This window comes from Thrips palmi, unplaced genomic scaffold, assembly GCF_012932325.1.
Source record: "Thrips palmi isolate BJ-2018 unplaced genomic scaffold, TpBJ-2018v1 HiC_scaffold_4, whole genome shotgun sequence".
In the NCBI taxonomy this organism is placed as follows: domain Eukaryota; kingdom Metazoa; phylum Arthropoda; class Insecta; order Thysanoptera; family Thripidae; genus Thrips; species Thrips palmi.
The window spans coordinates 2,224,203-2,251,674 of NW_023144631.1; the positions used below are offsets into that span (position 1 = coordinate 2,224,203).

Genomic DNA, 27,472 nt, shown 5'->3' on the forward strand with positions numbered 1-27,472 from the left:
TCTGAGGCTCTAAAATTAAAGTTCATTTGAAAAATCGAGCCGTTTGATGATATTCCTCATTTATGTGAGCTTCTTTTTCACCCACTGAAAGCAGCTGAACATCAACTTAAAAGGTATAAACTGTTCCACAAGTGTGGCATCGACTGCACCAAGCTGCCTCCGCCAGCGAACGCCGCGTTCTGATTGGTGGAGCTCGAGCCTCCTCGACCAATCAGGACGCGGCGTTCGCTGCCGAGGCAGCTTGGTGACCACAGCAGCCGACCAATGACGAGTGAAGTGAAAGGTACCGACCAATCAGGGAGCGGCGTAACACATGGATCCCAGCCTGGGCATGAAGCAGTTGGTCTATGGATATAGTTGATTGTCTATGGTTTGTTGTGACCCAAGCGGAAGTGGCCCGCTCGCCTTTTGTTCTTCTTCTCGGCTCCGCTGAAATAGTCTATTTGAAACACAACACAACGCGTCTGTGCAGTCAGCAGTTTTTCATATGCACTCGTATGAGAAATTGCTGCAAGACGTATGCGCCAGATAGAGTCCTAAAGGCCCTAAAGAGGAGGTGCCGATGCGGACGGGGCGCAGCGCAGTTCTGTCGAGGATGTGCCCTCGCGGTGTGGCCTACCCGCGTCCCATTGGCCGTTGTTCTGCACGGTGTCGGCCTGTCGGGGCGCAAGCTGCCTACGCCCCTCGCAGCCCCCTGCAGCCCCTGCTCCTTGGAGGGGCGTGGCCGGCGTGGCACCGGGCCGCTAACGGGGCGCGAGGGCGTGAGTCCACGTGGCAACAGGGCGAGGGTGTGGTCCGAGCAGGCCCTCGGCCTTAGGTCCGGCCCGACCCTACAGTGGCTGGCTTGCGCTAGCTTGCGCCCCTGCAGTGGCCTGGCCCTACCGGCGGCACTCCGGGAGCCCCGGCCACGTGGCAGCGTGGCAACGACAGAAAAGGTTAGCGAACGAGCGGAAAATAGTTGGTGGGAACGTCAGTGGTGGGTTCATCCAGAGAGGACGCCACGACCGCGGACCGAACGAGCCGCGAAATTTGAAATTTGGGCGGCATGCGCGGCCAGGGGGTGGAGCGTGGCGTGGTGCTTGGAGACGAGCCCGTTGCCAAGGAAGCGGAACCGTGTGCAACCTTTGCTGGGCTGCCGGGCTTGGCTTGGCTGGCCCTGCTGGCCCTGCTGCGTGGCGTTGCGTTGTGGTGGCTGCCCTCATGGTGACCCCGAGCGACGACGAGCGATACAGTGTAGTTGGCCGCGAGGCACCGCGAGGTCATCTCGATGCGATGTCGACGCCATTGTCGAGTTATTATCGCGCGTTTCGATGTAATGCCTCGCTTCTTCTTCCACAGCAGCGGCCCGGCGCGGAGCGTGCGGTGTCGTCAGGGGTGACGCATGTCGCATTGCGCTATCGCGTCTATTTTCAGCTTTTCAGTCCGAAAAACGGAGTCCGGTGCACGGCGAAAATACGATAAAAGCGTTCTGATGGCGGCTGCGACGCCGTGCCGACGGACTCGTGAGAGAGCTCGGGCCTCGACGGCCTCGAGCGGGAGACAGAGAGAGACAGAGGGTGGCACTTGCAGGGCCTTGCAGGTGCGTGCACTACACTACAATAGAGACTGCAGGTGTCGGCTAGGACACGCCGCCCCTACTACCGGCCTTTAAATTCCCCGGCGAGGAAGTCTGGAGCGGAGGGGGGGGGGGCTGATTAAATGTGAAAGGCCTCCTGGGCGAGGGGGAGGCGGGGCGGCAGGGCTAGCAGGACACGGCGACAGGCGGGACTGAAACCACAATGGAAACATCATTCGGAGCCCGGACAGTGCCACGGAGGAGGTGGTCTCCTCCGGGTGGGCTTGAAGTTCCAGTGGTTCTAGTTCTTCCAGTTGTTCCAGTTGTTCGAGGCCGGCAGGGCGCGCTGCGGGGCGCCAGCGTCACCTCACAAAGGGACGGCCGACGCCTTCCTGGACGACAAAATCAAACTCATAGAATTTTTATTTTCTCGCGTCATTAGTATTCGAGAGATTGGATCACGCGCGCGGCCCCGCGGCCCTGGCTCGGTGGGGGGCCGGGCCTTAGGCCGGGGTCGGGGTCGGGGTCACGCGGGTATTGGTCTAGTGTTGGTTGCCAGTGTTTATCAGTGCTTTCCAGTCCCTTTCCAGTGCGGTGCCCCGCAGCCCAGCCCAGCTGCTATCCAAATGTCACACAGGCCGCTCGGGTGCTGGGAGTGCGTCCGCCTTGTGCCTCGCACGGCAAAGCAGGCACGGCAGGCACGGCCTAGCCAAGCCGGGCGAAGCGTCACGCTTGGCTCGGTCACGCCGCACGCTGCGCTGCCATAGCGCTGCCCGCGCTGCCCGCGTCCAGGAGTTCCTTGGCGCCGCTTATCTCGCGGTGCGTGAGGTAAGTTTGCTCCCCGTTCAATTTGCCTCAGCACGGCGCCAAAAGTGAAACAGCGGACACATTCTTCACCGTCGTCAGAATCTTTCGGTTTCGGCGGGGACTTGGTGGAGCACGCAGCGAGACCGGAGGGACAGTCCGGACAGTCGGACGGCCGAATGGAGGCACCGCAGTGCCGCAGCCGGTGGGGCGGACGGCGGGCGCCCGGGCGGTGCGGCCAGCGCGAGCGTGAGTTCCAGTTTTACCCGTTTGGAGGCTCGCCTCCGTCTGGCGGTGTGGCGGTACGGGCACAGTGCCAACATACCGTGCCCGTGCCCACCCTGCCCTTGCCTCACTGCACCGGCTGCACCTGGAACGCCTGGAACCTGGAACGCCTGGAACCGGACTGCCGACCGGCGTGGCAGTGCAGTGCAGTGAGCACACTGCGGTGTGCAGCGCAGCACGCGAGTGCGTTGCGGTCGCAACGCTGCAAAGCCTCGTCGGCTTCCTCCGCGACCTCCTCCAAGTAGTCTCCTCTCCTAGCTGGTGCTTCCTATTGACCAAGAGGCCCCCGTCCCCGCTGCAGAGACAGTCCCAGTGGCGCGATAAGCGCGTGGGGTGACGGTTATCACCCCAGAGGTGAGTGGAGCGGGGTCGAGCCGGGAAGGGAAGGGAGCTTCATCAGGGGCCTGGGGCTTGGGGCCGGCCTGGGGCCCGGGGACACGCCCGGACCATGTGACTTGCGGGGACGTGACACGGACGCCCTGGCTGCCTCGCCCCGCCCCGCCCCGCCCCGCCCCGCCAGTTCCCACCCCACCCCGCCATATCGCCTCCAGATAAAATGTCATCTTTGTTATTTCCGTTTTTGTCCTCGCTTCTTCAAAGTTCGACACGGCGCGGCCGAGATTGGAGAGCCCCACCGGCGGCGCGGCCGAGATTGGAGAGCCCCACCGGCGGCGCGGCCAGCTGCAGCTGCAGCCAAGCGACGGTGCTAGCATGGTTTCGACCCTCTGTCTCACCCGCACTCGTGCGAACCGGTAGGTAACCCGGAGGAGTGCGAGGGAGACAGCGACACTGTTCGGAACGTTCGGAACGAGACGGACAGTGCTGGCGGCGGCTGGCCTGACTGGCCGGCCGGCGAGGCGCCCGAGGCCCGAAGCAACCGAGTTGACCCTCGATAACACCGAGACGCAGACGCCAAGACGGCCGCTTATCAGTTTATTTTCTCGATCGCGGCAGCGCGGCGCAGCGCGGCTGCTCGCTCGGCTCCGTTTTGATTACGCCCCGTTGGACGATTATCAGGAGGGACCCCGGCGGCCTGGCGGCAGAGCTCTCAATAAAGCAGCCGCCGCCACCGCCACCGCGGCCACCACGGCAGTAACGCGGGCAATCGGCAACCCGCCCTCGCCGCCACGCCGCCACGCCGTCCGCGGCTGGCCTTGCGCCCTGGCGCCTTGCATGACCCGCACTCACCCCGCCGATACGGACAAGCCAACCCCCAGGGCCGATCCTCCCTTCGCGGACCTGGAGCCTTTTCGTGGCAGTTACCGGGGCCGAAACGGCATGAGATCATATGCGGTCTAGCCTCTCAAGTTCAAGTCAGGAGCTCCCTAGCCTGGAGTGCAGTTGGGTGGCCGTTGGGTGGCCTACCCTGCGCTCGGCAGGCGCTCAATGGGGTTCAGTGCCTACTCCTGTCCACTGCCACCGCCATGTTCATATCGCGGGTCGGCTTCCGCGGCTGCCACAAACTTCACAGCAGAGGGTCATGTGGACCACGGGGACGCCAGGGCCGAAACGTCCTGATTGGCCAATTGGGCCTATTGGCACGTAAGCAAAGTTTTCCACCAAGTCGCCGCCACCCCCGAGGGCCCGACCCGCGCCGCCGCGTCCACCACGACGGGGCCATTTGCTCGCGGACACTCGAGATAGCGACGACTGACTTCTTGCAGTGGAGGCGCGTGGCGCTGACCGTGCGGCCGTGGCGCCACCGCGTGACGTGCGCGGAAGGAGGCGAGTCGGCAGAGACATTGGCGACGGGACTCGCGGGCACCCGCAGGCACGCACCCCTTGCAGGCCGTTATCTCGACAGGAGCTCTCGGGGTGCTCGTAGAGCCCTAGAGTGCCCCCGGCACCCCGCCTCACGCCACGCCGCTGGCCGAACGCAAAGCAGAGCACGACGACGCGCTGTCGCCGCGCGCAGGGGCCGAAGGGCCCAAGGGCCGGGCCGTCGGCAGGGGCGCAGGCCGCAGGGGCGTCGCGCAGGGGCAGTCTCGTAGGGGCAGCAGGGCGCGGCGGGGCGCGGCGGGGCGCGGCGGCCGAACCTTACTTATAGTGGGGCGCGCCGGTCGGGGCGTTAGTTGCTCCGCGCGCCGCCAGACGGCAGGCCGCTCGCTCCGTCGTGGGCCTTACGTGGGCCCAGCCGGGCAGGGGGAGGGGCAGGGTGGGGGCCCCGCGCTGTGGCCTCGCGTCGCCGGGCCGCCGCCGCCGGGCCGGGCCCAGTCGGGGGGAGCTCGACGGCTGACTCGACTCGCGTCGAGACCGGGTCGGGTTCTTGTTCTTCGTTCTTCTTCAGTTCAGTTCAGTTCGGTTTTCGATTCGGTCGGCATCGGCCGCGACCGGCGAGCGCCTCGCCCTGCCCGCGCACCGCGGTGACCGCGACCCGCCGCGCCGCCGCACCGCGCCATCCCGGTCTCCAGCTGCCCGCCGCTCCCGCCGCTCCCGCTGCCAGTTGAGCCGTTTTCGTCGTTTCCTCGTTATTCCGCCCCATTTCGCAGCCTCTCTCTCTTTCCCATTAATCTTGGCGATGGCTCTAGTAGAGCCTGCCCCCCTGTCCGGCCATGCCCGAGGCGTTTTTATTTTCACGCCGCGGTGCCCGCGCTCCTCCTTTGCGTGCGCTTGTGAGTGTGTGTTTGCGTGTGTGTGTGTGCATGTGTGTGCGTGAATGCATGTGTGTGTGTGACTTCACATCGCTTTCTTCCCCCTCCCCTCCCCGCTCTTGGAGCTCTTGGCACGGCCGCGTGCACGCAGCACGCACGGTGCGCACGCTCGCCGTCACGCACACGCACGTGTCGCGGGATGGTAAAGTCGGTGGTCCGCGAGGTGGAACCTGTAAACCTGTCGGCACCGCGCGTCCAGCTTGCGTCCAGCATGGCCGGCAGGCCGGCAGCGGGCCAGCTGAGGCCGTCCGCAACGCCCGCGCCATCCGCGGCCAGCTGATGCCTCCAGCGCTCCAGCCAGCGCTCCAGCGAGAAGCACTCCAGCGTCGCCTCCAGCCTCCAGCGCCGCCGCCTTTTGGAGACTCTGTTCACATCTTACCGGGCAGCATTAGACTTGGATGAAAGAGCCTCTAATACTGTCAGGTAAAGATGTCGTCAGACTCCTCAGTCAACGATTCAGCACATCGCCGCTTCGCATCGATGGAGTCGCCGAGCATCAGCGCGTCTTCGACGTCGACGGCCATGCGTGCCTCCGAGGCCTCCACGCCGCAGACGTCCCGCCGCGCCCTCTTCGTCCTCGTCTTCCTTTTTTTCCGATTCGTGCGACGGTGCGACGTTGGAAGCAGCTGCCGCCGGCGCCCCGCCGCGCCGCGTCCCGGCCTGGCCCTGCCCGGCCGGCAGTCATGTGGCCCCACCAGGCCGGCATGGCGGCGCAGCGCGTAGCGGCTGCGTAGCGGCATGGCCCCCAAGCCTCAAGCCCGCCAAGGTAATGTCGTCACCGAGTCGAGCCAGTGTCGAGCCAGTGTCGAGCCCGAGCCCCCGCCTGGCTAGTGAGCTGGTGCTGGTCCTGTCTATCTAATCTGCCTGCTGCTGCTGCCTGCCTGTGCCTTTGCTTGCTCTGTACAGCGCGACGCGGCGCGACGCCTTCCGGAGGCAAGCCGAGGCCGTGTGTGCACTGCATGGGCCATGGGCCCTGGGCATGCCGTGGGCCCTCGGCCGCCTCGCCTGGCCTCGCCCGGCTGGAGACTGGAATGCGGGGGTTGGGGTTGGGGGTTGCAGCGCCGGTGCCTTCTAGTGCTACCCCCAAGGCGCGTCGTTTCGGAGGCCCTCTCGTTAGGCTCTCATCGGGGGGCTCGTCTCGTCGCGGGCAAGGCTCGGGGGAGGGCTGGCGCGGGGCGCGCTGGCGCGCTGGCGCCGAGGTGGCCGCGGGCAGATCGAGAATAGACGGCAAGGTGGCGACGCGGTGGTGGCCGGGGCTGGCTGTCTTTGGCCGCAGCCGCGCCGCGCCACGCCGCGAACGTCACATCAAACTCGAAGGCGCGCCGAGCACGGCGGGCACGGCGTGGCGTGTCAACGTCGGGCCCCAAGTCCCCCAAACCGAATACCTGCGGCGAGTTGACTCGACGACTCGACGCCGAGCGCGCGAGCGAGCACGGTAGCGAGGCCTGGCGGGGCCTTGCTGAGGGCCTCGCCGACAGTGGCCGACAATGTGGCTTATGGCGGCGCAGGGCAGTGGAGGAGTGGAGGCCAACGAGGCCGTCGCTAATGAGTCCGTCTCCTCCCGTTGCCTCTACAAGTCGCCAAGTCGCCCCAACGCACGCATTGGGCAGAGCGATAAGCCCGCGGGCCAGCTCGGCGGCCGGGCCGGGGCGGGGCGGGGTCTGGTTGGCGGCAAATAGTTGTGGGAGCGAGCGAGCGGCAGCAAGCGGGCGTCTGGGAGCAACCGGGTCACACAGCGAGAGGGAGATAGATAGCAGCTTTTTCGACCGACCAACTTCCGGTTTGAGATTGTCGCCGAGCCGCGCGCGGAGTAGAGAGCGGCCAGACGAGAGCGGGGGGAGGGGAGGGGAGTGGCGGAGAGAGCGGGGCGGGGTGTTCGTAACATTCTCGCCGTCTTTCTAGTCCCGGCCCGCCCTGCTGCTGGAGGCTGGAGCAACATGTGGCCCGGCTTGGCGGTCTGGTTGGTGCCGGCGAGGTCTGGCTGGGGACGCTGGTGTGGTGACCCCAGTGCCGCTGCGCGTCAGCGCGAAGGTTCGCCGATCGGTTCTCGTCCAGGACTCTGGTCCGGTGCATATCGACCTGCCGTGCCGACGCCAGCCAGGCCTTCGGAGCTGTCCACTGCAGTCCACTGAGCCGCGTGAGGGTCGAGGGCTCGGTTCCTGGTCGTGCACGTGCAGGTTGTGCACAGCTGGCCTGCCTGCCTGCCTGCCTGCCGGGCAGTCGGGCGGGCCGCAGGCCGCAGCAGACCAGCCGGGCTCGAACCGGGAAGAAGAGAACGAAACCGGGACCGGCTGCCTGGAGGCCTGGAGGCCTGGAGCCGAGCTGCGCCTTTTGAGCCAGCCGGGCAGGCCGGGCAGGCAGGCAGCCAGGCGGTGACGAGCGGAGCGGCAGCGACTCCAGCTCGGACTCCAGGCAGCCGGGACGGCCGCAGTGCCGGGCCTGCCGGGCTGCGGAGCCGAGCCGGGGTCGGCAGTCGGCGCGCATACCGTCCCAGCCGGAGGCCGAGGCCAGGGACCTTGGCGAGGTCCTTGCCGGGGTCCTGCAGGTCTTGTAGGCGGCGCGGTCCTGCGCTCGTCCCTCCGCGCCAAAAGCGGCTCGCGGCCATGGCGGCCGTGGCGCCGGCCGGACTGCACGGACTGCACCTGCTCGTACAGGTGCTCGGCCTGTGGGGGAGGCGTGACGCGGCGCACGACCAAACGCCGTGCTTGGCCGTCAGATAGCCAGCCGCGCTAGCCGCGCTTCACGACGTGGTCGCGGGGCGGGGCGGGGCGGGGCGGGGCGGGGCGGGGCCTCCACATGGACTGCGCGCCAACAGCAAAATCCCCGGCTGCAGCGGGCGGCGCGTTTTCGCCTTTTCGGACTCCCTGGAGAAAGTGGTGCTGCACGTCTGGAAGTCTGCTGGAACTCGCCCAGTGCCGCCAGTGTAAAACGCGAAACGCAAAACGGCGAGGAACGCACCTTTTATTTCACGAGTGTGGCCTACATAGTGTTCCTGGAGGCGCAGCCAGGCGGCCAGCCAGGCAGCCAGGCCGGCCCAGCGGGGGCGAGGAGGCGAGGACAAGGCCACGGGGAGGGGGGGTCTGCCACATGTTCCTGTCGCCCGGCGAAAAGGCAGTAGGCTCCCCATAAAATGTCGCCTATGCGGTGGCGGTGTGTGGCGCGGCGGGGCGGGGCGGGGCGGGGCGTCGGTTCCGTCCTGCCGTCCGGTGTTCTTGCATAAACGTGTCCAGGCTGCCTCACTGGGCCGGCCCCTAACGAACGGCCCAGATAGCCAACCTCGGCAGAAAGACTTGGCCGGGAAGACAGTTTGGCGGCTACGCCGCTGGCCCGGCTGGCCTCCAGACCGTCTCCAGACCGTCTCCAGACCGTCTCCAGACCGTCTCTAGGACGTTCTAGCGGCCCTGTGCCGGGCCGTAGTGTAGTGGCTGATGGAGCCTCGTGGTCCCGCCGCGTCCACTGGCGTCCGCCGTCCGCCTCGCCGCGTCAGCAGCCAGCCGCGCGGTCCAGCAGTGCCTCGCTAGCCTCGCTAGCCTCGCTGCGTGCTGCAGTCGCCGGCTGGAGTGCAGACACTGCGAGAAAGCTGCGGGCCAATCATGGCAGCTTTGCGCGCTTTGCGCTGATGGCTGATTGCCGGTCGCCGCGCGGGAAGTCCCCGGCAGTGGACCAAACGCCCCAACGCGCCCCTCGTTCACTCGTTCACCCTTTGCCCGGAAGAGGGAGGCTCCCTCCGGTGGAATGCATCGCGGAGGGACTCGCTGAGTCGGCCCGCAGCCGCCGCGGTGTCGGTGACAGTGTCGGCGACAGTGTCAGTGACACTGCGTCTGGCCGCGAGCACAGCGAAGCAGTGGCGCAGCGCGCTGGAGTGGCGGCCCTCTCTCTCGCACCCTCAAGGGACGCCCCGCGAGTGCGAGTGAGGCAGGCGCAGGCACTGCCCAGAATCGGGCGCCGGCGAGCCGCGTTGCTTCGGCTGCTTCGGCGTGGCCCAACACGTGGAGCCTCTCCACACTCGAAAAGGGAAAGGGGAAAGGGGCCGCCGCGCCGCGCCGAGTGGCAGCATGGCAGCGAAACCGCGACGCGCCGCACAGTGGGCCAGCAACCGGCGCAGGCGGCCAAAATTCTAGACGCGTTTTGAGCTCCAGAGTCGCTAAATGAGACTCGAATCGAACGTGTGACCCCCACCAATGGATTGCTCTCCGAATGAGGAATCCATTGGTGGGGTCACACACTCGGTTTGAGTCCCATTTAGCGTTTCTGGAGCTCAAAATGCGTCCAGAATTTTGGCCGCCTCCGCCGGTTGCTGGCCCACTGTGCGGCGCGCGGGCCGCCCGGCCGGCCGCCCAGCTCAGCCCAGCCCGGCCCGGGGAGGCGTTTCGATCTATCGAAATCGGCCGGACTTCCGGTGGCGGCCGGCGACGCCATGCCGCGACGCGAGGCGAGGCCCGGCCGCCATCTTCCAGTGACGCGCTGTCATCGCCGTCGCGGAGGGTGTCCGCCCGTCCGTCCGTCCGCCCATCTGCAGCTCCTTCGCCGTCTCGTACTTTTTGCCCGCGCTGACGAAACACAGCATTATACACTGGCCGCCGTAGCCGCCGAACGACAGATAGATGCAAACACTCGCACACTCTCGCACACTCACGCACGCGGCCGCATTCGCAAACAGCGCTCGGTTTTTGCATTGCACGCTTCTTTTTCTCATCTCTGGAATACGTCTTGTAAATTTCAGTCTTGTCTATCCACACGCTGAATAGTATCACCGGAAAATCGATAAGGAATTTTCCTCTCGAGATTGTGTCTTGTGTTTGTTTTTGTGTGTGTGTGAATTTCTTTTGCAGTCGATGAAGTACGCCGTTCTCCAAGTGTGCCAACTTCTCAAACTTGCGACTTTCCCGCCTTGCCGTAACGGTCAACGGTCCGAAAGGCTGGAACTGGCGGCGCGCGAAGTCTGGCGAAGTCCGGCGAGGGCAGGGCGCGAGCTCCGAGACTACCGTAATGTATCCACTGGCCTTAAAATTAAAACAGTGGGGCACGAGTCCTGGCCGCGGGGCGTTCTCATTCTTACGCGCGTGTCATCACCTCGGATTTGAATTTCCCGCGCTGGCCCTGCTGGCGGGGCGGGGTTGGGCGGGGCGGTGAAAGCCAGCGGGTAATCCGGGGGAAGCCGCGCTGCTCGTGCTGATCCCTGAGCAGGGCGTGCAGGCCGTGCAGGCCGTGCAGGCCGGGAACGAGGAACACGCGCTCGACGAGCGGGAAGCGGGATGGGCTGATGAGTAGCGCGAATCGCCCGGCCCGGCCAGGGCTTTGGCTTTTCGTTTTCGGGGGATTAGTCTTAGAGTGCAGTACCGAGTGCAGTCCGTCTCTTGTCGTGGGGAGCGAGGAAACTGCCTCGAGAAACAGGGCTTTCGGGAGACGCGCTGCGGCGTGAGGTGCACCCTGTGGCGCTCTCTCTCGCACGCCTCCCCTCCCCTGGGGGCGTCCGGTCCGCTCCGCGACACCCGGACGCCCCCTGTTCCCGTTGGCGCAAACACCACCCGTGGCCCCGGGGCGGGGCGGGGCAGCGCGACCCCGCCGTGACGGGTCTCTAGACGAGAGTGGCATTCCGTCTTGTGGAAGATGTTGCTGTGCAGAGCCCGGCCCGGCCCGGCCAGGCGGCCAGGCCCGGGGCCATGGGGTCGGGCCGGACCTCGGACCCGTCCGTTGCTCGTCGCTAGGGGCGGCTGGCGGCCCGGCGGGCTGCTTCCGCCCTGGCTTTGGTCGCTCCGTCTCTCTCGCTCTCGAGGGCCGTGCCGTCGGCGTGCCGCAGTGCCGTAGGGGTGCGAGAGAGTGGAAGCACCGGGCCGTTCGGCAGCAGGCGGCGCTATCGCTGGACCGGCCGACTGGCCGCTGGTTTCGCAACGCATCCGCTGCTCGGCCGCCACGCCGTGCCTCGTTATCGTCAGGGAGAGAGAGGGAGAGAGAGAGAGAGAGAGAGAGGGGGGGGGGGAAGGTTATCGCGGCCCGTCACCCCGAGCGAGCCGGTCAGCCAGTCGACGTGCAGCGCCAAATTAATGCCGATTGACACTTTTATTCCAAGTTTTTGGGGTCAACCTTTAGAGGTATCCTTGACACCCTTGGCCTGTATCTTTCTATATTTCTTTTCCCCTTTCCGTTCCTCTTTCTAGAGAATCAATCTGGTTGGAGCTGGTTGGAGACGAACCAGCTCCAAGTGACATTCGAAAAACAAACAGGCTGTTCGGTTCCGCGGCGGGGCGGGGCGGGGCGGGGCGGGGCGGGGCGGGGCGGGGCGGGGCGGTCCGGTCTCCGCTTTCTTCGCCGCGCCCAGTGTAGTGACTGGTGTGCCTCCATTCATTGCACAAGGGCCGAGCGTCTCGCGACGAAGAGCCCCGAAAAAAAAATATCCACGAGAAAGCAGATGATAAACGGGTTTTGGTTTTGGGTCGGTTTGTGAAGTTTTATCAGACCTCGGCCTGCCCGGCCGTGGCGAAGGCAGAAATTAAATTATTTGCCCTTCCTACTTGAGAATTTCACTGTTGGCTCAGTTCGGCGAAAATGCGCACTCCGCGGAGACTTGATATCCGCGACAAAAAAAAGGCTAAGAACAGAATGTGACGGGATGAGCTGGGGGAATTGCAGCGTTGCAGCTGTGATCAACACGGGGATTCCTGCAGACTGGCGGTCAGCTCCGAAAAGTCCCAGCCTAAAAACGCCCCGCACTGCGCCCCGCCGGCGATGACCACTTTCTCCTACGACGGTGACCTACGGTGACCCTGTGCCGTCACCACTGCCACCACCGTGCACGGCCAGCCGTCCGCGCCAAACTTGACATTTGCCGGGCCGCCACGAGAGCCGCAAGCGACACACTGGTGCTGACAGCCTGCCCTGGCGCCACAGTGTACTCGTGCTTGGCGGGGCGGCCTACCCTCGGTCCCGCGGGGGCCGTGCCCAGTGCCCGGCAGCGCGCGCTGCAGGTCTAGCCTCCCCGGGGCCTCGCTGGGGCTGAGGCCAGCCCCAAATGTGTCTCAACGGCGTTGCTGCTTTTAGAAGGTGGTATGTATTTACTTGCTTGGCGGCCATTTTCGGCGCCTGCCTCCCTGCCTCGCCCCCGCGCCGCGCCAGGCCGGGCCGCGCCGGGGAGGAAAGGAAAGGAGGTCTGTAAGGCTCGACGGGAAGGGGCTGGGCGCAGGGCGGCACGGCGGCAGGGCAAGGCGATGAGAAGCCGAACAAGTGCCTTGCTTTGGGGACTCGGTAACGCCCCTCCACGGCCTTCGCCCAGGCCCTCCCCGAGGCCCTCCCCGAGGCCCTCCCCGAGGCCCTCCCCGAGGCCGCGGCGGCTTCGACGGCCTGCTTTGAGCCGGCGTGTGTGTGCGCCGCGACCTGGCGCCTCGAAGAGGGCCTCGGCGAGGGCCAAGGTGGAGCGCGCGCTGCGACGCGCTGCGTGGGGGCAGAATCGGCCGCGGCAGCCAATGGCGGCAACAGGCGCGCGGTGCCGCGCTGCCGCGGTGTCGTCGGTAAAAGGGCTGAAAATAGTCGGCCGGCCCTTGGAGCAGGCACAGCCCCGGCACAGCAGCGCGGCGACGCCAGCGACGCCCCAACCCAACCTGTTGATCTTGGCGGGAAACTGCACGCAGGACCCAATCCCCAATCACAGTAAGGATTGCTGACATGGCCCGCGCCACAGGCCGCGCCGCCGGTGGGGCTGGCGGGGCTGGCAGCGATCCCCTGCAACCTAAGGTGGTATACAGATACCTTACTGCAACCTGCACTGCAACCCCCGCGCCGCGCCGATCCGCCGCCAAACTGTCGCGCAGGGGGAGGGGGGGGGGAGGGGTGCTGCTGGGCAAGAAAGTGAAAGTGTCGCTCTTGCGGTCTCGGGGGAAAATAGTACCCAAGCCACGCGTAGCATGTTTGTGTCGTCAGCCCTGGCCGGATGGGGAAACAAAAATGGTGCACTGCGACCATGTTTTGGAAATGTCTCTGTATTTCGCATGCCTTGACTACACTCTTGATGCAAATAAAGATGCAATTCGTACCAATAAGATGGTCCTTGTCCTTATTTCACCGCCACCATAATGTCCACCCACACCCTTCATGCACGGAGACACTGCCCCCGTACGGCTTCCTCGCGAAACCCCGCCGCAAGCAACGCAGTCTTTACCTTCACCAATTTTCCTCTGAACCAAGATGGCGCCCGCCCGCCACCCTCCCGTTTTCGGGGCGACAACAACGACGACGCTAAACGTCCAGCCGAAAGGACTAATTCTTTTTTCCCGTGCCGTACCGGGCGTACCGTCGGCGACATCGGACAGTCCGGGACAGTCCGCGTGCATATGCATGGAGAGGCTCCCCTATCGTTCCATATTCAAGGGAAATGGCCGCGCCGCGAGTCGAGCGAGTCAAGGCGGGCTGGGCTCGTTGGCTGCGCCATGGCCGCGCCGGATGCGACCCCACACGCGTGTGCCCTGCCCAGCGAGGGCCTTCTTGGCCTGCTCGGCCTGCTCGGCCTTCCGCGTGCCTCTGGTGCCTCTTTTCGCTCAGCCCTTTACTCGATTGTCACGCGGGTAGGACGTTCTGGGGTGCGGTGGGGAGGGGGACAGAAGCCGCGTGGGTTGCCCTGGTTGCCTCGCTCAGGAGGCGCTTACCATTCAGACTCAAGAAGGCGTGTCCCCGTAACAGCGTTCACTGCACGCACGCGTCGGTGGCTCGAGGACGCTGGTTCGATACCGGGCACCGCTATGAAAATACCATCTGTTTCGTTTACTTTTTCATGCCCTCAAAGGATACAAAAGTAAAATAAACGCGCAAAAACAGAAGCCGCGTCGTGCGCTGTCAAGCGGCAGGCACGTTTCTCACCTTTGGGCCACCGGGCCGCACCGCGCCGCGCCGCACCGGGCCACCGTGAGCATTAGCACTGAATCGGAGAGCACTTCCGCTCACACATGCACACACACGGACACACAATCACACACACACGCATATTCTGTAGAAGCAAGGTGGCCTGTGCGCAGCGCCAGGGAGTGGAGAAGTGCATCAGAGTGGAGGGGGCAGGGAAAGGGGGTGGGAAGCCACCTACACCAGAAGTACGCGTGATAGAACTGTCGCCTCGGCACAGGTACTGTCCTACCTACCTGCTGGAGGGTGGGGACGCGATGCCACTCTTGCCCTCGCCGTTACGAGCCTGCACGGATCGCGCGGATGGCACGCCGAGCACTAAACGCCCAGCACTGAACCTTACACCCAAAACGCTGCTAGCTCGTCGCCTCGTCGGCCACCCTCCGCACCTGAAAGTACTGGACAGATGATTGCGAGCGATTATACCACTACAGTTCTGGCTGCCCCGGCTGCCCAGCGACAAACCACGCTGGGCGTGAACCAGAACAACGATCTCTCCTTTCCATTATTACAATTTCCTTGTTCCGAAGTCTATTTTTCTTGTTGGCGGTGTACCAGCGCCACGCCGGGCCACGCCGCGCCTTGCATAATCAGAGATAAGGAACCTCCGGACCTCACATGAGTCGCCGCGCTGCTGCTCAGCTAGACTGCCTCGCTCGAAATGCGTCCGTCCGTACGGCGGGCCGGGCGGGCCGGGCGGGCCGGGCGGGCCGGGCGTAGGGACCCTCTCTGTCAGAGATGCGCACGCTCGACCGCTGGAGTAATCCGGGCGATTTTCGCCCCGTGCGAGACTAGCGCTGCGAGGCTCCCGACCGGGCGGTTTTTCCCCAGTTTACTCTCGCCCAATCAGAAGGCCGGATTCGCGGCCAGCGTGCGCATCTCTGACAGAGAGGGTCCCTAGCCGGGCGAGCAAGCGCCCCCCAGACCTGGATTCCGCGCCACTGTCAAATAAATTGTGGCGCTCGTGGGGAGCTCGTACGACGGGCCTGGGAGCTGCATTGCTGCAACCGTGGTGGAGCCACAAGAGGTGCCAACCATACAAACCGAACGAGGCGAGCAGCAACTGCGGCTGTAACGGAGATCGACGGAACTTAGTATCTCCGCCACCGTCTCGGCGATGATGCGTGTCCAGTGGAGGAGAGGTGAGCGTCGGGTGAGTATCCACACGCTGACACGCAGGGCGCGCACAGGCAGCGCCCCACCCGCCCCACGCCCACGAAGCGCGCGGCCGCGGCCCGGCCCGCCCGGCCCGCCCCGCCCTGGCCGCAGACTTTCTAAATATATCCGCCCCCTCCCCTCCCCACAGGGCGTCGCGTCGCGGGCTTGAGGTGCGCGCCGTGGGGGCGGGCGGCCAGCGCGGCCAGCGCGACCAGGGCGGCGGGGACGGCAGCCTCCTAATTGGCCGTCCAAACGACCTAGAACTTGGTCTCATCAACGCCGAAACGCTCATCGACTTGAACGGATTGGCGGCAACGCCCTCCCCGTTCCCCTGGCCGGCCTAGGGACCCGGCCCAGGGACCCGGCCCAAGGCTGCCAACACCGCGGCATCCGAGCCCGGCGCGGCGGCAGCGCGGCCACTGTGCGAAAGTGGCGCCAAAAGCGCAGCGTCATCATTTCGAGCGGGGAAAGGCAGGCAGGCCGGCAGGGCTGCCAACGTCGCGGCGCCCCTAGAGGCCCATGGGATGCTTGGGTGTGGCTGTATACACGACGGAGGGGAGCCCGGAGGGGCAGGCGGGCAGGGCGGCCTGAATGTCACCCCACCCCTTGCCGCGCCCCCGCCGCGCAATGCACTCGTAGGGTTTGAACCACCCTGCAACGCGGCCGGCGCCGTCCCGAAGGCCCCAAGGCAACCGCACGGCGCACGAGGCGCACGGCAACACCACCACGGGCCTCTCCTCCAATCGGCTTAGAGTAACTCGATTACCCGAGACGCGGTGCGAGCGCGAGCACACAGATCAGGGCAGCCACCCCTACACCGCCTACGCCATGGCCGCGGCCACTGCATCAACTTCGTCAACCACGTCAACCTGGCGAACCTCGCGGACGGCCCGCCTGACCTGAACCTGTGGGGCAACCCTGAGGGGTTCCGGCGGGTTGGGGTTCGGCCCCTCGCTGCGTTCCGGGTCGTCGACCCCACCGCGGCTGTGCCCAGCATGGCCAGCCTGCGGCGTGGGCGTGGGCCTCGCGGGGTCCGTGATGTGATGCGAAAACCAACAAGGATCCGTCAAACAAGCCACCCGCCCCGATGGCCGTCCAGCGGCTATCCGCACTCATCAGGGTGGAGTGGGCTCGGCGCCGGCCGGGCCCCAGGCCGCGGGCCCGCACCGGGCACGGCGATGTGTGCCAGGGCCAGGGCCTCGGCCGGGGCGCGGCGCGCAAGCGGAGACGTGGAGTGGACAGCGCGACAGCGCCCAGACCCCAATTCCGGCCGCCGTGGCGCCCCTGGGAGGCGATGGTAGAGCGCCCGATGCCGGTGTTTGAGTGCGTTGCGAAACCGCATCCCGGGCGTTTAGGACGCGAAGAAAGCAGGGAGGGACGGCCCCCGTGGAGGCGTGCAGGGCGCGCAGGGCGGCACGCAGGAGAAGGCGCAGGCAGGAGAATAGAGCGGGGGCTGCTCAGTGCTGCTCTGCCCGGCTCTGCCGCGGGCTAAGTTTAGCGAGAGCGGCGCGCCGCGAGGTCCCCGACGCACGCCGGCACGCGCACGCAACGCACACGCACGCGCACACACGCGCAGCGCGGAGCACGCCGAGGAGGACGCCGCCCTGTCCGCCCTGTCAAAAACAACAAGGCTGGCCAATTCCTCGACTGCAGTGCCTCGGCGGCTCCGTGTCTCAAAGTCTGTCCCTCTCGCGCCGCTAGACCTTCGCGAGTGTGTCCGGAGCCCAGCCTCGAGGAAGGCGCACCCCTCAGGAAGGAAGACAGCGACTTTTGTGCGCTTTGGTTCACACACGCCTGAATGGCTCGCACGTCCTGTGCCTGGCCCAAGGCACCCAAGGCACCCAAGGCCTGCCCTGCGATGCTATCGAAGACTTGCTGATTACAATACAACAAGGGGGCGCTTTTAGACGCCGAGGTGGCCCTGCCCGGCCTGGCCCTGCCCGGCCCGGCCCGCCGTGGCGTGGGACGAGGGCGACGAGGGTGATGATGTGCCGAGGGGCGGAAGGCGGCGAGGCGCTGCTGTTCCGTGCAGGCATGCCCAGGCTGCCCAGGCATGCCCTTTGAACCGAGCGAGAGCAGATAAGATGGATGGAACTCGAAACGGCCCGGAAAACATCATAAAAAGCGGCCCTTCCAATCAGAGCAGGCCGAGCAGGCCGGGCAGGCCGTCATCAAAGAGTCATTGCGAACCGCCCTGCAGCCCACTAACCCGCTGACACGCCAGCCCGGCCTGCACGCGCGGCCGCGCCCAGCAGTCTCTCTCGCACCCTCACGGGACTTCCCTTGAGTGCGAGAGAGACAGAGACATTGTTCGGAATCAGTCCACAGGCCGCCGCGCTCCAAACCACAACATGGTCAGAGACCACCACCGACCGCCAACACTAACAATTTTGTAGCTGAGAAAAAGCGGTGACCAAAAGCTGGCAAGTAGGAAGGGCCCTCTCGTGAGGCGTGCCATGAAAAGGGGATGATTTACAGCTCGCGTGCGTTGTGCGTGTTGCGTGCGCGTGCGTGTGCGTGCGTGCGGCGTGAACACGGGGTGAGCCCCGCCGGGTCGCGCGGCTTATGCGCGCGGTGACACACATACGGGCCGATTTTTCTGAGCGTGTCATCGCGGACTGGTGACTGGGGACTGGTATGGGGGGCTGCAGCGCCGCCACTCGAAAGTCGAAAGCAGCGAGGCAGCGAGGCAGCGCCTTGTGGGACAGCGGACGCCTTGCCGCCGTGCCGTGCGGCCGGGCTTGAGCCCCTTGAGCTTCGTGCCGTCCGCCTGGTCGCTAGTGCACCACGCTGGCTGTGGGGTGACTTGTGCTGAATAGTTTCCATTCCAGCCTCGGTTTTTGAGACACCAGCGCGGCTGCTGGTAATGAAAGTGGCCCCGCCCCGCCCCGCCCCACCCCGCCCAGACGGTAGGCCCCGCAGGTCGATACTTTTTATGGGCCGTGCGGGTTGCATGCGTGCTCCCTGCGTGGGGCGTGGCGGGGCGTGGCAGGGCGTGGCAGGGCTCTAAACCACTCCCCCGGCGGGGCCCGGCGCCGTGCGGCGGGGGTTGGGGACGTCCAGGAACGTCCAGGGACGTCCTGCGGGGTGGCCGGAGGATGGCCTGGAGGGGGAGCGTCCGTCGGGGTGAGCGGTGAGCCCAGCGAGGGTGGGGGTGGGAGGGGAAGGGCTCGCGGGGTTGCGGGCCGCTCCCTCTTCACGCCCTCCAGCCGCGCCCGGCCGCGCCCAAAAGGCGAAAGGGCGCCGCGCCGAGGGCCTCGCCGAGGGCCGCGGGGATGGTCGGCAGCCGGAAGGGAGGAAACAAAGGTTGCTGTTATTGACGCCGAGGCCGCGTCGCCGCACCGCCCCGCCAGGCCGTCCTCGCCGTCCTCGCCGTCCTCGCCGTCCACGCGCGGCCAGCGAGCAGCATGCGCCGAGTGCCCGTCTTGTACGTAACACGCTGCCGCACGCTGCGATGCCGACCTGCAGGCTATCGCGGGGGTCATCGCGTGGCCCGGGGTGCCCTGGTCTTCAGCCGTCGATCTGCAGTTTCTGTAACTGGGTCCCGCGCGTCCCGCGTCGCTCGATCACCACGTGGACGGAATTGCGTCGATGTCGAGAAGGTTCCGCCGTTTTTCTTGTAGGGCTTTCTTGTTGGCAATCGCTCCCACGCCAGGAGTTAGCCCAGCCCGCCGCCCGGACTGACGCACACCCCCGCGCGACCGCCGAGGCCTTCATGCACTTGGACAGGGCCTCGCCACGCCGCGCCACGCCACGCGCCGTGCTTCCGGTTTTCTGTGACGTCGGAATGAAACCTCAGTCCATTTGAATACCGAATCGGCGCGACCTTCTCCAAACCCTGCGCGCCACCGTTCGCTGCTTTCGTCACATTTCCGCAGAGATTTGAACGCACTGGCCCGCTGTCCGGTACCTTCCCGGCTCATGCAGGTAGGGCCTGGTGCCGGCAGGTTGGGGGCGGAACACGTCATAAAACGTGAGCCGAGGCTGTTTTACGAATCCAATTTACACACGGCCCCTCGGGACTGCCTGCCGCACTGCTATGCCGCCATGCCGCGGCGCCCATATACACCGCGGGGACGGCGACGCCGGGCCACTGGTGCCAGGCGGGCCGGGCCCGGGCAGGCCACTGGGGCCGGCCACGCCGGGCTGCCTTGAATTGGAGATTACTCCGCTATAAATGCGGCGGGCTGCCAACCTAGTGCATCAGGTGGCCTCGAGGTGGCCGTCGTGGCGGCCAGGTGTCGCTCGGTGGCACTGCGGCTGGCTAGGGTGGTGCACGAGGGGCCCGTGTTGGTGGTGAGTCCACGAGGGCCGCCTCTGTGGGTGGCATCTAGGAGGCCCTCCAGTTGGCCCTCTAGATGGCCCTCCAGACGGACGTCGCAGTCCCTACGCGACACTGCCCCCTCCCCTTTCCCAGAGCTCCCATTCATTCTAATCAGGACTTGACCCACAGACGAGCCGTCCCACCTGCCAATCAACAGCCCCACTAAGGGCCAGCTGCGGACAACAGCCACGACAACAAAAACTACTACATCAACAACAACCACCGATACAACAAGAGGTCAATGAGCCGCGGGGCGTTGAAGGAAGGGATGCCTTGGCAAGCCTTTGCCTGCTCGGCGTGCTCCATGGCCGCGAGGCGCGAGGACTCGGGCCGCGAACTAGCCGCAGTAGAGCGACGTGCTGCCGGGCCGTGTCGAGCCGCCGCCGCGTCGCCTCGCCTCACGATCCCTGACCCTTCCGGGCCGTCGAGTCAGGTTTTAAAATTCGAAATAGTTTCCCGTTGAAGACGCGAAGCGCGCGTCGTGCCTCGCCGAGCCTACCGGTCGAGTCGAGTCTAGTCCGACATCGAGCGCATCTCAGCGTGCCCTAGACGGCTGCCCCCTCCACCGCCTCCAAGTGGACACCCCTAGGCCCCTTTCCCCTTCCCCCGGGACTCCCTTTCGCCGTGCTGGCCGTCCGGGCCGTCCTGGCCGTCCCGTCCGCAGTCGTGCATTGGTCGTAAATTGGTTCGTCCTGTCGCTTGGCTGCGCCTTGGCTGCGCCTGCTACGCCTGGGCTACGCCTGCTACGCCTGCTACGCCTGCTACGCCTGCTACGCCTGCGGACTGATTCCGAGAGTCGTTTTCGTCGCCCTGTCTCTCTCGCACCCACAGCAACGCCCCGACGAGAGAGACAGCGACGAAACGACTCCTCTGAATCGCTCGGCTGGGCTGCAGTTTTTCGGCTCATCGCTGGACCCTCTTCGAGCCTTCACTCAATCCTGGCGATGCAGTCCCGCTCCCCGTTGCGTTGCCCCAAGTCTGTAAATTTAGCCACAGCTGTTCTTTTGTTTAGCGCTCGCACGCACGCACGCACGCACGCGCGGGCCGCACGCGGGCGTACACGAATACACGCGGACCGACGCGGCGGAGTTGTTTACGAATATCGTCTAGGGACGTATTCAAGTCGGAGTAGTACACTGCTAGGATGCGAGGACGGACGGGCGGGCGGACGGACGCACACACTGCAGCCAGGCAGACACCGTGACACACCCGTGCGGCTCAGCCAATGTTGCGTAACGCAGACGACACGAGCGAAGCAGAAGAAGAAAAAAGCGAGGGAAAAACTGTTTGACCAGTTGGTCAAAACGGTGCGCGCGCTCCGCTCCTGTTCCGTGCTGCACGAAGCGACTACTCGTGCCTCGTGCGTTCAAACAGAGCCAGCGGCAGCACACTTTTAATACACGAGGTACCCGCGGGTAGAACACAAACTACTCTGCATTCGGAAACGGAAATTCATTGCGGTGCTTCTCGGCGCTGCCGCTTCGCGAAATTCTCATACTCCTCCGAGTACGCAGTACAGTGTACGTACTGTGCGGAGCGTGGAAAGGATTTGTATTCCTACACTCTCCGTCAGGGATCCACGAAAAGTACTCTATGCTGATTTGGGTTTCCGTGCCTTTGCTGCTTTTGCGTGCTTTTGCGGCCTTTGTGGTTCGCTTCGCCGGTTCTTTGCTCCTCACTTATCTCTCGGCATCGCCTTCGACTCCTCGCCGCCCGACTCGCCGCCCGACTCGCCACTCGGCCGACGCAGAGACGCAGACGTCCCCATGCGTTATGCATGCTGGCTTGACTTGCCGCACTGGTAATCTGCGCCTGCAGTCCCATTCCGAAGGCTCGTTTCGTCTCTGTCTCTCTCGCACCCATGGGCCGTCCCGTACACGTACGAGAGAGACAGAGCGACGAAAGCAGTGCTCGGACCCCGTCCGCTTCGCGGAGGTTAGGCAGCCCGGCCGCACTGCTCGATGATACAGAACGGTCTTGCACGGATGGGAGGACATTTCTGTGCACAGTTCCAGTGGCTGGCTGCTGCCAAGCCCCGGGGCCGGCGTGGGCCCTTTTAATCTAATCTGTTGGAGGGGTGGCGGTGCGTAGCGTAGCGGGGCGGAGCGGGCCTGTAGGCAGATCATCAATAATAGCCACATTATTAGAGATAGGATTCTCGTCGGAGCGCGCGAGTCACCATTTCAGCCCAGCCCCCCCCCCTCCTTCGTGTTCCTTCTTTCTCTCACCAGACCTCCCCCCCCCCCTTCCCCTCTTTCTTGCACCGGACGGACCCATTTGGAGACCGCGACGCCACTGTCGCCACACAGTGGTCATGAACCCGGCACAAGTACTGCTCGGCGCACCACACACACGCACACACACAAACACACCTGGCGAGGGGGAGTGCAAGGGCCCAAGCGGCTGTGCGCTGCCCTGCAACAGTGGGGGCCTTGACAAAGTGCGGGCAAACACGAACCCCCTCCCTGCCCCTCTGCCCCCCCCTCCTCCCCATCTCGGCATGAGTCTCTTTCCACATTCGTGCGTTTCTTTCCCCACTCTTTCCCCCCGCCCACCTTTGCGTACGAGCCCTTTAGCCGCTGAAGTCCCTGCAGGCTGAACGGGCCCAACGGGCCTGCGGGGGCGGGTCAGGCGCGGCAGGCAGGGGCTCTCTCATCCCCCATGGAGTCGCTTTTTCCCGTTCCACGTTCCATTCCTGCCGGAAAACGTTCGGCGGCGGCCCGGCGACGCGGCGACGCCCGGCACAACGACGACGACGCGGACCCAAGCAGGCAAGCTGGCGGGCCGCCACGCCGGGCCGCCAGGCCGCCGGGCCCGCAGCAGGAAACGCACAGCCCAACAGCGTGGCACACCAGTGTTATGAATTGGGGAAATTAAAAACCCAGGAATTCAATTGTCAAGTCATTACGCGGACTGCGCGGACGGCAGGCGGCGCGGCGGTGGCGGTGTGGGGTACGACGGCGACCTCGAGGGAGGGCAGGGGGAGGGCGGGGGAGGTGCTCGCCGAAAGCGAAAGCGTATCACTGCGCGGTGGCGGCGAGGCGGTGACCATGGAGTGGCCCTGGCGCTATTACTGGGCCCGAGTCCGGCTGAGCTTTTGCGTGGAGAAGATTGTTGTTGAGATTGATAGGGCTGTTATACGGCGAGGGCTGGTTTGCATAAGTCGATCGATGGCACGACGGGCACCCCAAGGCGGGGCGGCAGGCGGGGCGGCAGGCGGGGCGGGGTGGTCAGGGCGTGACCCTTCCGTCACGGACACGGAGTGCCTCGGAGCGCCTCGGAACGCCTCGGAACACCACTGCGGGGCACAAAGGAGCAATAACGCGTCACGGCCCGTCGGACACCGCGTCCGTCACGACGAGTGACGCCGTGTGTCACGCCGTGTGTCACGTTGCCGCATGCGAGGCGCTTCAGTAGACTCATTCCAAGATTCGTTTTCGTCACTCTGTCTCCCTCGCACTCATGGGGCGTTCGTTACCTAAAAGGTGCGACAAAGGCAGAGCGATGAGAACGACTCTCGGAATCAGTCTGCTGGCACAATCACCAAACCGGTGTCACAGTCGCTTCACAAACCGAAGTACTATTAGTAAGTCGCTCGGGTTCGCGGTCTACCGCATGCCACCGGCACATCGGCACCGATCGGCACCCCGTGCAACCTGCGACCTGCCGCCGCCCCGCCACGCTGCGCCCGCCACTTCACTCTAACAGCAGTCGCCGGCAGTCGCCCCGCCCCGCCGCCCCGCCGCCCCGCCGGGGACTCGGGGCCGAAATCTCGATAAGGAACCGGCAGCACTATCAGCAGTGCCGCCAGTGCCGCGACCAACGTTTGTCACCTGATGGGCCGCGGCGGGGCGGAGAGGGGCGGGGCAGGGGCGGGGCGAGGGGACGGACGGACGGACGGACGGATGGACGGACGGCGAGGGACCCAACAGTGCTGGGAACCGAAAATGAAACAGATCCGTCCGACACACATAAATCAGCAGGCAGCAAAACCGTTTGCCCTTTTTATTTTTGTTCATTTTTTTAGGCACGAAGTAGCCTTATTTTGGTTTTCTTTCTTTTTCTTTCAGTTTGCCTTTGCTCTGATGTGGCGATGTGCTACGTGTGTTTTCTCGGGTTCGAAACGACCGTGCCAACCCCCTGTAAGTGTCAACAGGTGCTGCCAGCCTTTCGGTGGAAAAACAGGGGGAGGGGAGGGGTATTCACGGGCATGTGTGTGTGTGTGTGTGTCTGAGTCGTGTGTGTCTACGCGAGTAGGTGTGTTCTAGAGAGAGAGAGAGAGACAGCTCTCCGATTGCAAACTGCGAGGGGTGCAGCAATGCAGTTCGAATTTTTGGTACTTCCTGGGCCCATGTAGACTCGTAGACACGTATACCCCTGCACGGAGTGCGAGGACATTGACGGATCACCTTGAAGGCGGGCGAAGCGAGGCAGTGGTGCGACCCTACTTATTCAAACAACCGGCGGTACGGTATTGCCAGCCCGCCAGCCAGGCCCAGGCATACCCACGCATGCCCAGGCTTAGGCATACCCAGGCCGGGCCGAGCACAGGTAAGCGCGCCGCACACCCCGGCAAGCCAGCCAAGCCAGCGAACATCAGTCTGCAAATTAAACAGTCGCCGTTTTAGATAAGACACTGTTGGTTTCTCAACTTTTTAGAAACGTCAGTAGTATATTACGGGCGGACTCTGCGTCGCATTTCTGACCAAAATAAGTTCCTGATGGCGCTTTGTTTTGAAAGAAGAGTGTCATTGGCTTCGCCCAATGAAATGAAAAGAAATTAAATTAAATAAAATGGCGGAGCCATCTGGAGTCAGAGCCACGGTGTCTGAAAACCGTCAACACCAGGCGAGGCATTTATAATTCTCCTGGTCAACAGGGCAGGCTCACAACAGCTTCTGCGAGTCACTAGCGGTGATGGGACCAACAACGTTCCCTTCCATCTGGGGATCATTCTCGCGGGAAGCTTGAATTTTGACTTCTTTTCTGATGTTTATCGGGCATTTGGATCGATTTATGCACTTGCCTTGTATTTCTTAGCATGAACGCCTACCTAGGATGCGTATTCACTGAAATTATTATAACGTTTCGCATGAAAAAATAAAAGCGATGTGGTTGGAGGTTATGGGCGCCTTGGTAGCGGACGCTGCTACTGCGGGCCCCACTTTCATTAAGGGGAAATTGTTTTGAAGCAATTTTGACGCTCCTAGGCAGCTTGCACGCGTGCTTGCGAACGTTAGTATTCCCTCTGAGCAACAAAACGCCATTTAAAGTCACGAAATAATCATCCCGATGCTTAATTACGAGAACACTACTTGAATGTTCCCGCTCGTTTTGATCCCCAGATGATCGTCGCTTGTCGAGATGTGAGCCTGCCCTACACGGTCCGTTTTGACACGGGACAATGTAGACAACAGTAAATGTGCGGTCGGAGAGCGAACAAATGGAGAATAGGAAAAGAAATGAAACGAATCGACAAAGAAATCAAAGCAACAGAATAAAATTGTTGTTTTCTATCAGTTCGTTCGTTAAAATATCACGACCACACGGGAACGCATTGTAATGTAATTTCTTTATGTTGGTAACGCGGGTACATTTGAATCAGAACCTGAAAGCGAATCTGTCTATCAATTTCAATGTTGAGTCAGTGACGTGCTGGAGGAGGGAACATTTGAATCAGAACGTGCAAGCGAGTGAATATCGAGTCAGCGACGGTAAATGTATCCTGAAATTGGGCAGGCTCACAACGGCTCGACCTGGCAGACGTATTAGTCAACCTAACCTGCACCAGGGTATGGAAAGAGACCGTGGTGGGGGTAGGCACTAAAAAGGGCGCGAATAAGGTTTCCCCATTCTTACACTACAACGGGAAGAAAAACACGAACCAGTTTTCCGACATAAAAACCAAGGAAACTGTATTAACACGTACCAATATGCTGTTATTTCGATGATTCTGTTTGAAACTGAGTCTCTTAGCGACCGAGTTTTACCTAGATAGCAGTTTGAAATATTCCAAATGTTATCCTCGAAAGTTGGTGAAAATAGACCTGGTTGTCCCTTTCTGCTCTCTCTGGCCCGGCTGGTTCTGTGCATAAATTTGATTTTTCCTGTATTTTCCTCATAATTTGTATCTGAGAGCATGGCTATTGTCGTAAAATATTCTTTTCGTGGATTTGCGAGCACCAATCAAACGCACAAGCTCAAGAACTCTCCGGTGAATCTAAACCTGTGGACATTCATGCAGTGAACTGATCATCTCACGATTTTACCAGATATCTCTATTTTCCTTTGTGAATGCTTTACTGACGTTTCTCTCTGTCTTAGGTATTACATATGGCTTCGACATGCTGCGACTCAGTGGGAATCCCAAACTTCAGAATATTCTGCAGATTGCATTACTCAAGATGGAAGTGCGTTGAGACCATTTCACCCTTGCTATGTTTTGGAAGAACACCATGCCACGTCTGATAATTAATGCAGTGTCTGATATCTTGGGAACGTGACACCCCCTCGAGCTGATGGTGGCCGACAAATTGGGTATGTTCTCTTAAATCACTTAATTTATATTTAAGTGCGCAATACTGTACTTTAAAGAATGGTTGATGAAATAAACAAACAAACAAATCAATTTCCCTTCATAATAAAATGTTACAATTCTAAGACTGTGTTTCAGCTGTTGCTTTCTATGAAATGGGGGTGTGGAGTTGTTTAGACAGGACTTTGAATCAACATTGGCGTCTGCTTTGCTGTATGCATTTAAACTGAGAATGTTACTTTCTTTGTATTGAATCCCACTATTAAAATTCATTTTAAATAGAAAGTTTAACATAGTTAAGAGCTGAACATGAAGTTCGAAAGGCAATACCTTGAAAGGCAAACCAATTGAAAGGGTTTTTTTTAAACGCCTCCTACTCTAAGTGTTGCAACGTTATCTGTTGGTTTGGGCATTTTACATTTTTCTAAATTTAATTAACTGTGGCAAAAGGAAGAGTTATTAGGATATGATGTCACTAAAATTGTGGACATTGTCAATGATAATGTGATGGGTCCAATGTCTGAGTTGTCGTTGTCATGACTTCATATCTTTTTTCACAGGGGTCCTTCACAAGCTGCTTCAGGGTCTGCCTGCATTGAAGTGCCATATTCCAGTGTACCTGGTGTTGCTGCAGAAGAGCCTGTTGAGACAGGTTCAGTTCGAGCAGAAAATTTGATTGCAAATTATGCTGGCCAAGAAGACAGAGTCAGCACGGAGCAAGACTTTGCCCAAAATAGTACAGAAGATTTCACAGCCAAGAGTTTCGAACTGGTCAGCCCTGAAGGACGCTGGTGTTATGTGCAATTTTGTGAAATATATTTAATTTACATGAACAATTGTGTATTATTTGATCTGATATCATCTTTCATTATTATTGTTATTATTCGTGGCAACCGCCTCTTGACCACCTCCCCGGGATCAGAACACCCTTTCAGGACTTGGTGCAGATTGTAAATGTATTCATTTTTCTGTTTAGTTGATTACAATTTTGTTATCGATTAAACAGAAAAATGAATACACTGACAATCTGCACCAAGTCCAGAAAGAAAACAAGAACTGAATGTGAAATCCGTCTGCTAGCTACTGGATTTCGTCTGCTGAGGGCCCAAATTTTTACATTTCCAACAAAAATAACATCATGTTTTTGCAGCTTGGAATTTTCAGAGTATCTTTGCTTTTAATGCAGTAGCCGTCTAAAATAAATATTATGGCTTCAATGCTTCTCAAAGAGACTTTAAAAGAAACAAAAACATTGTGTTAGTTATTTTAGGTTG

General features: G+C 62.2%; 1 protein-coding gene across 1 annotated transcript; it reads left to right on the plus strand.

The window, feature by feature from the left end:
* Positions 1 to 313: 313 nt before the first annotated feature.
* Positions 314 to 27,031, plus strand: LOC117649502. The gene is made up of 6 exons (XM_034392371.1): positions 314 to 339; positions 19,539 to 19,635; positions 19,793 to 19,900; positions 23,734 to 23,805; positions 25,988 to 26,200; positions 26,759 to 27,031. Exons 1-5 carry the CDS (start codon positions 314 to 316, stop codon positions 26,129 to 26,131), a joined length of 447 nt encoding a protein of 148 aa, XP_034248262.1. The 3' UTR covers positions 26,132 to 26,200; positions 26,759 to 27,031.
* Positions 27,032 to 27,472: the final 441 nt, after the last annotated feature.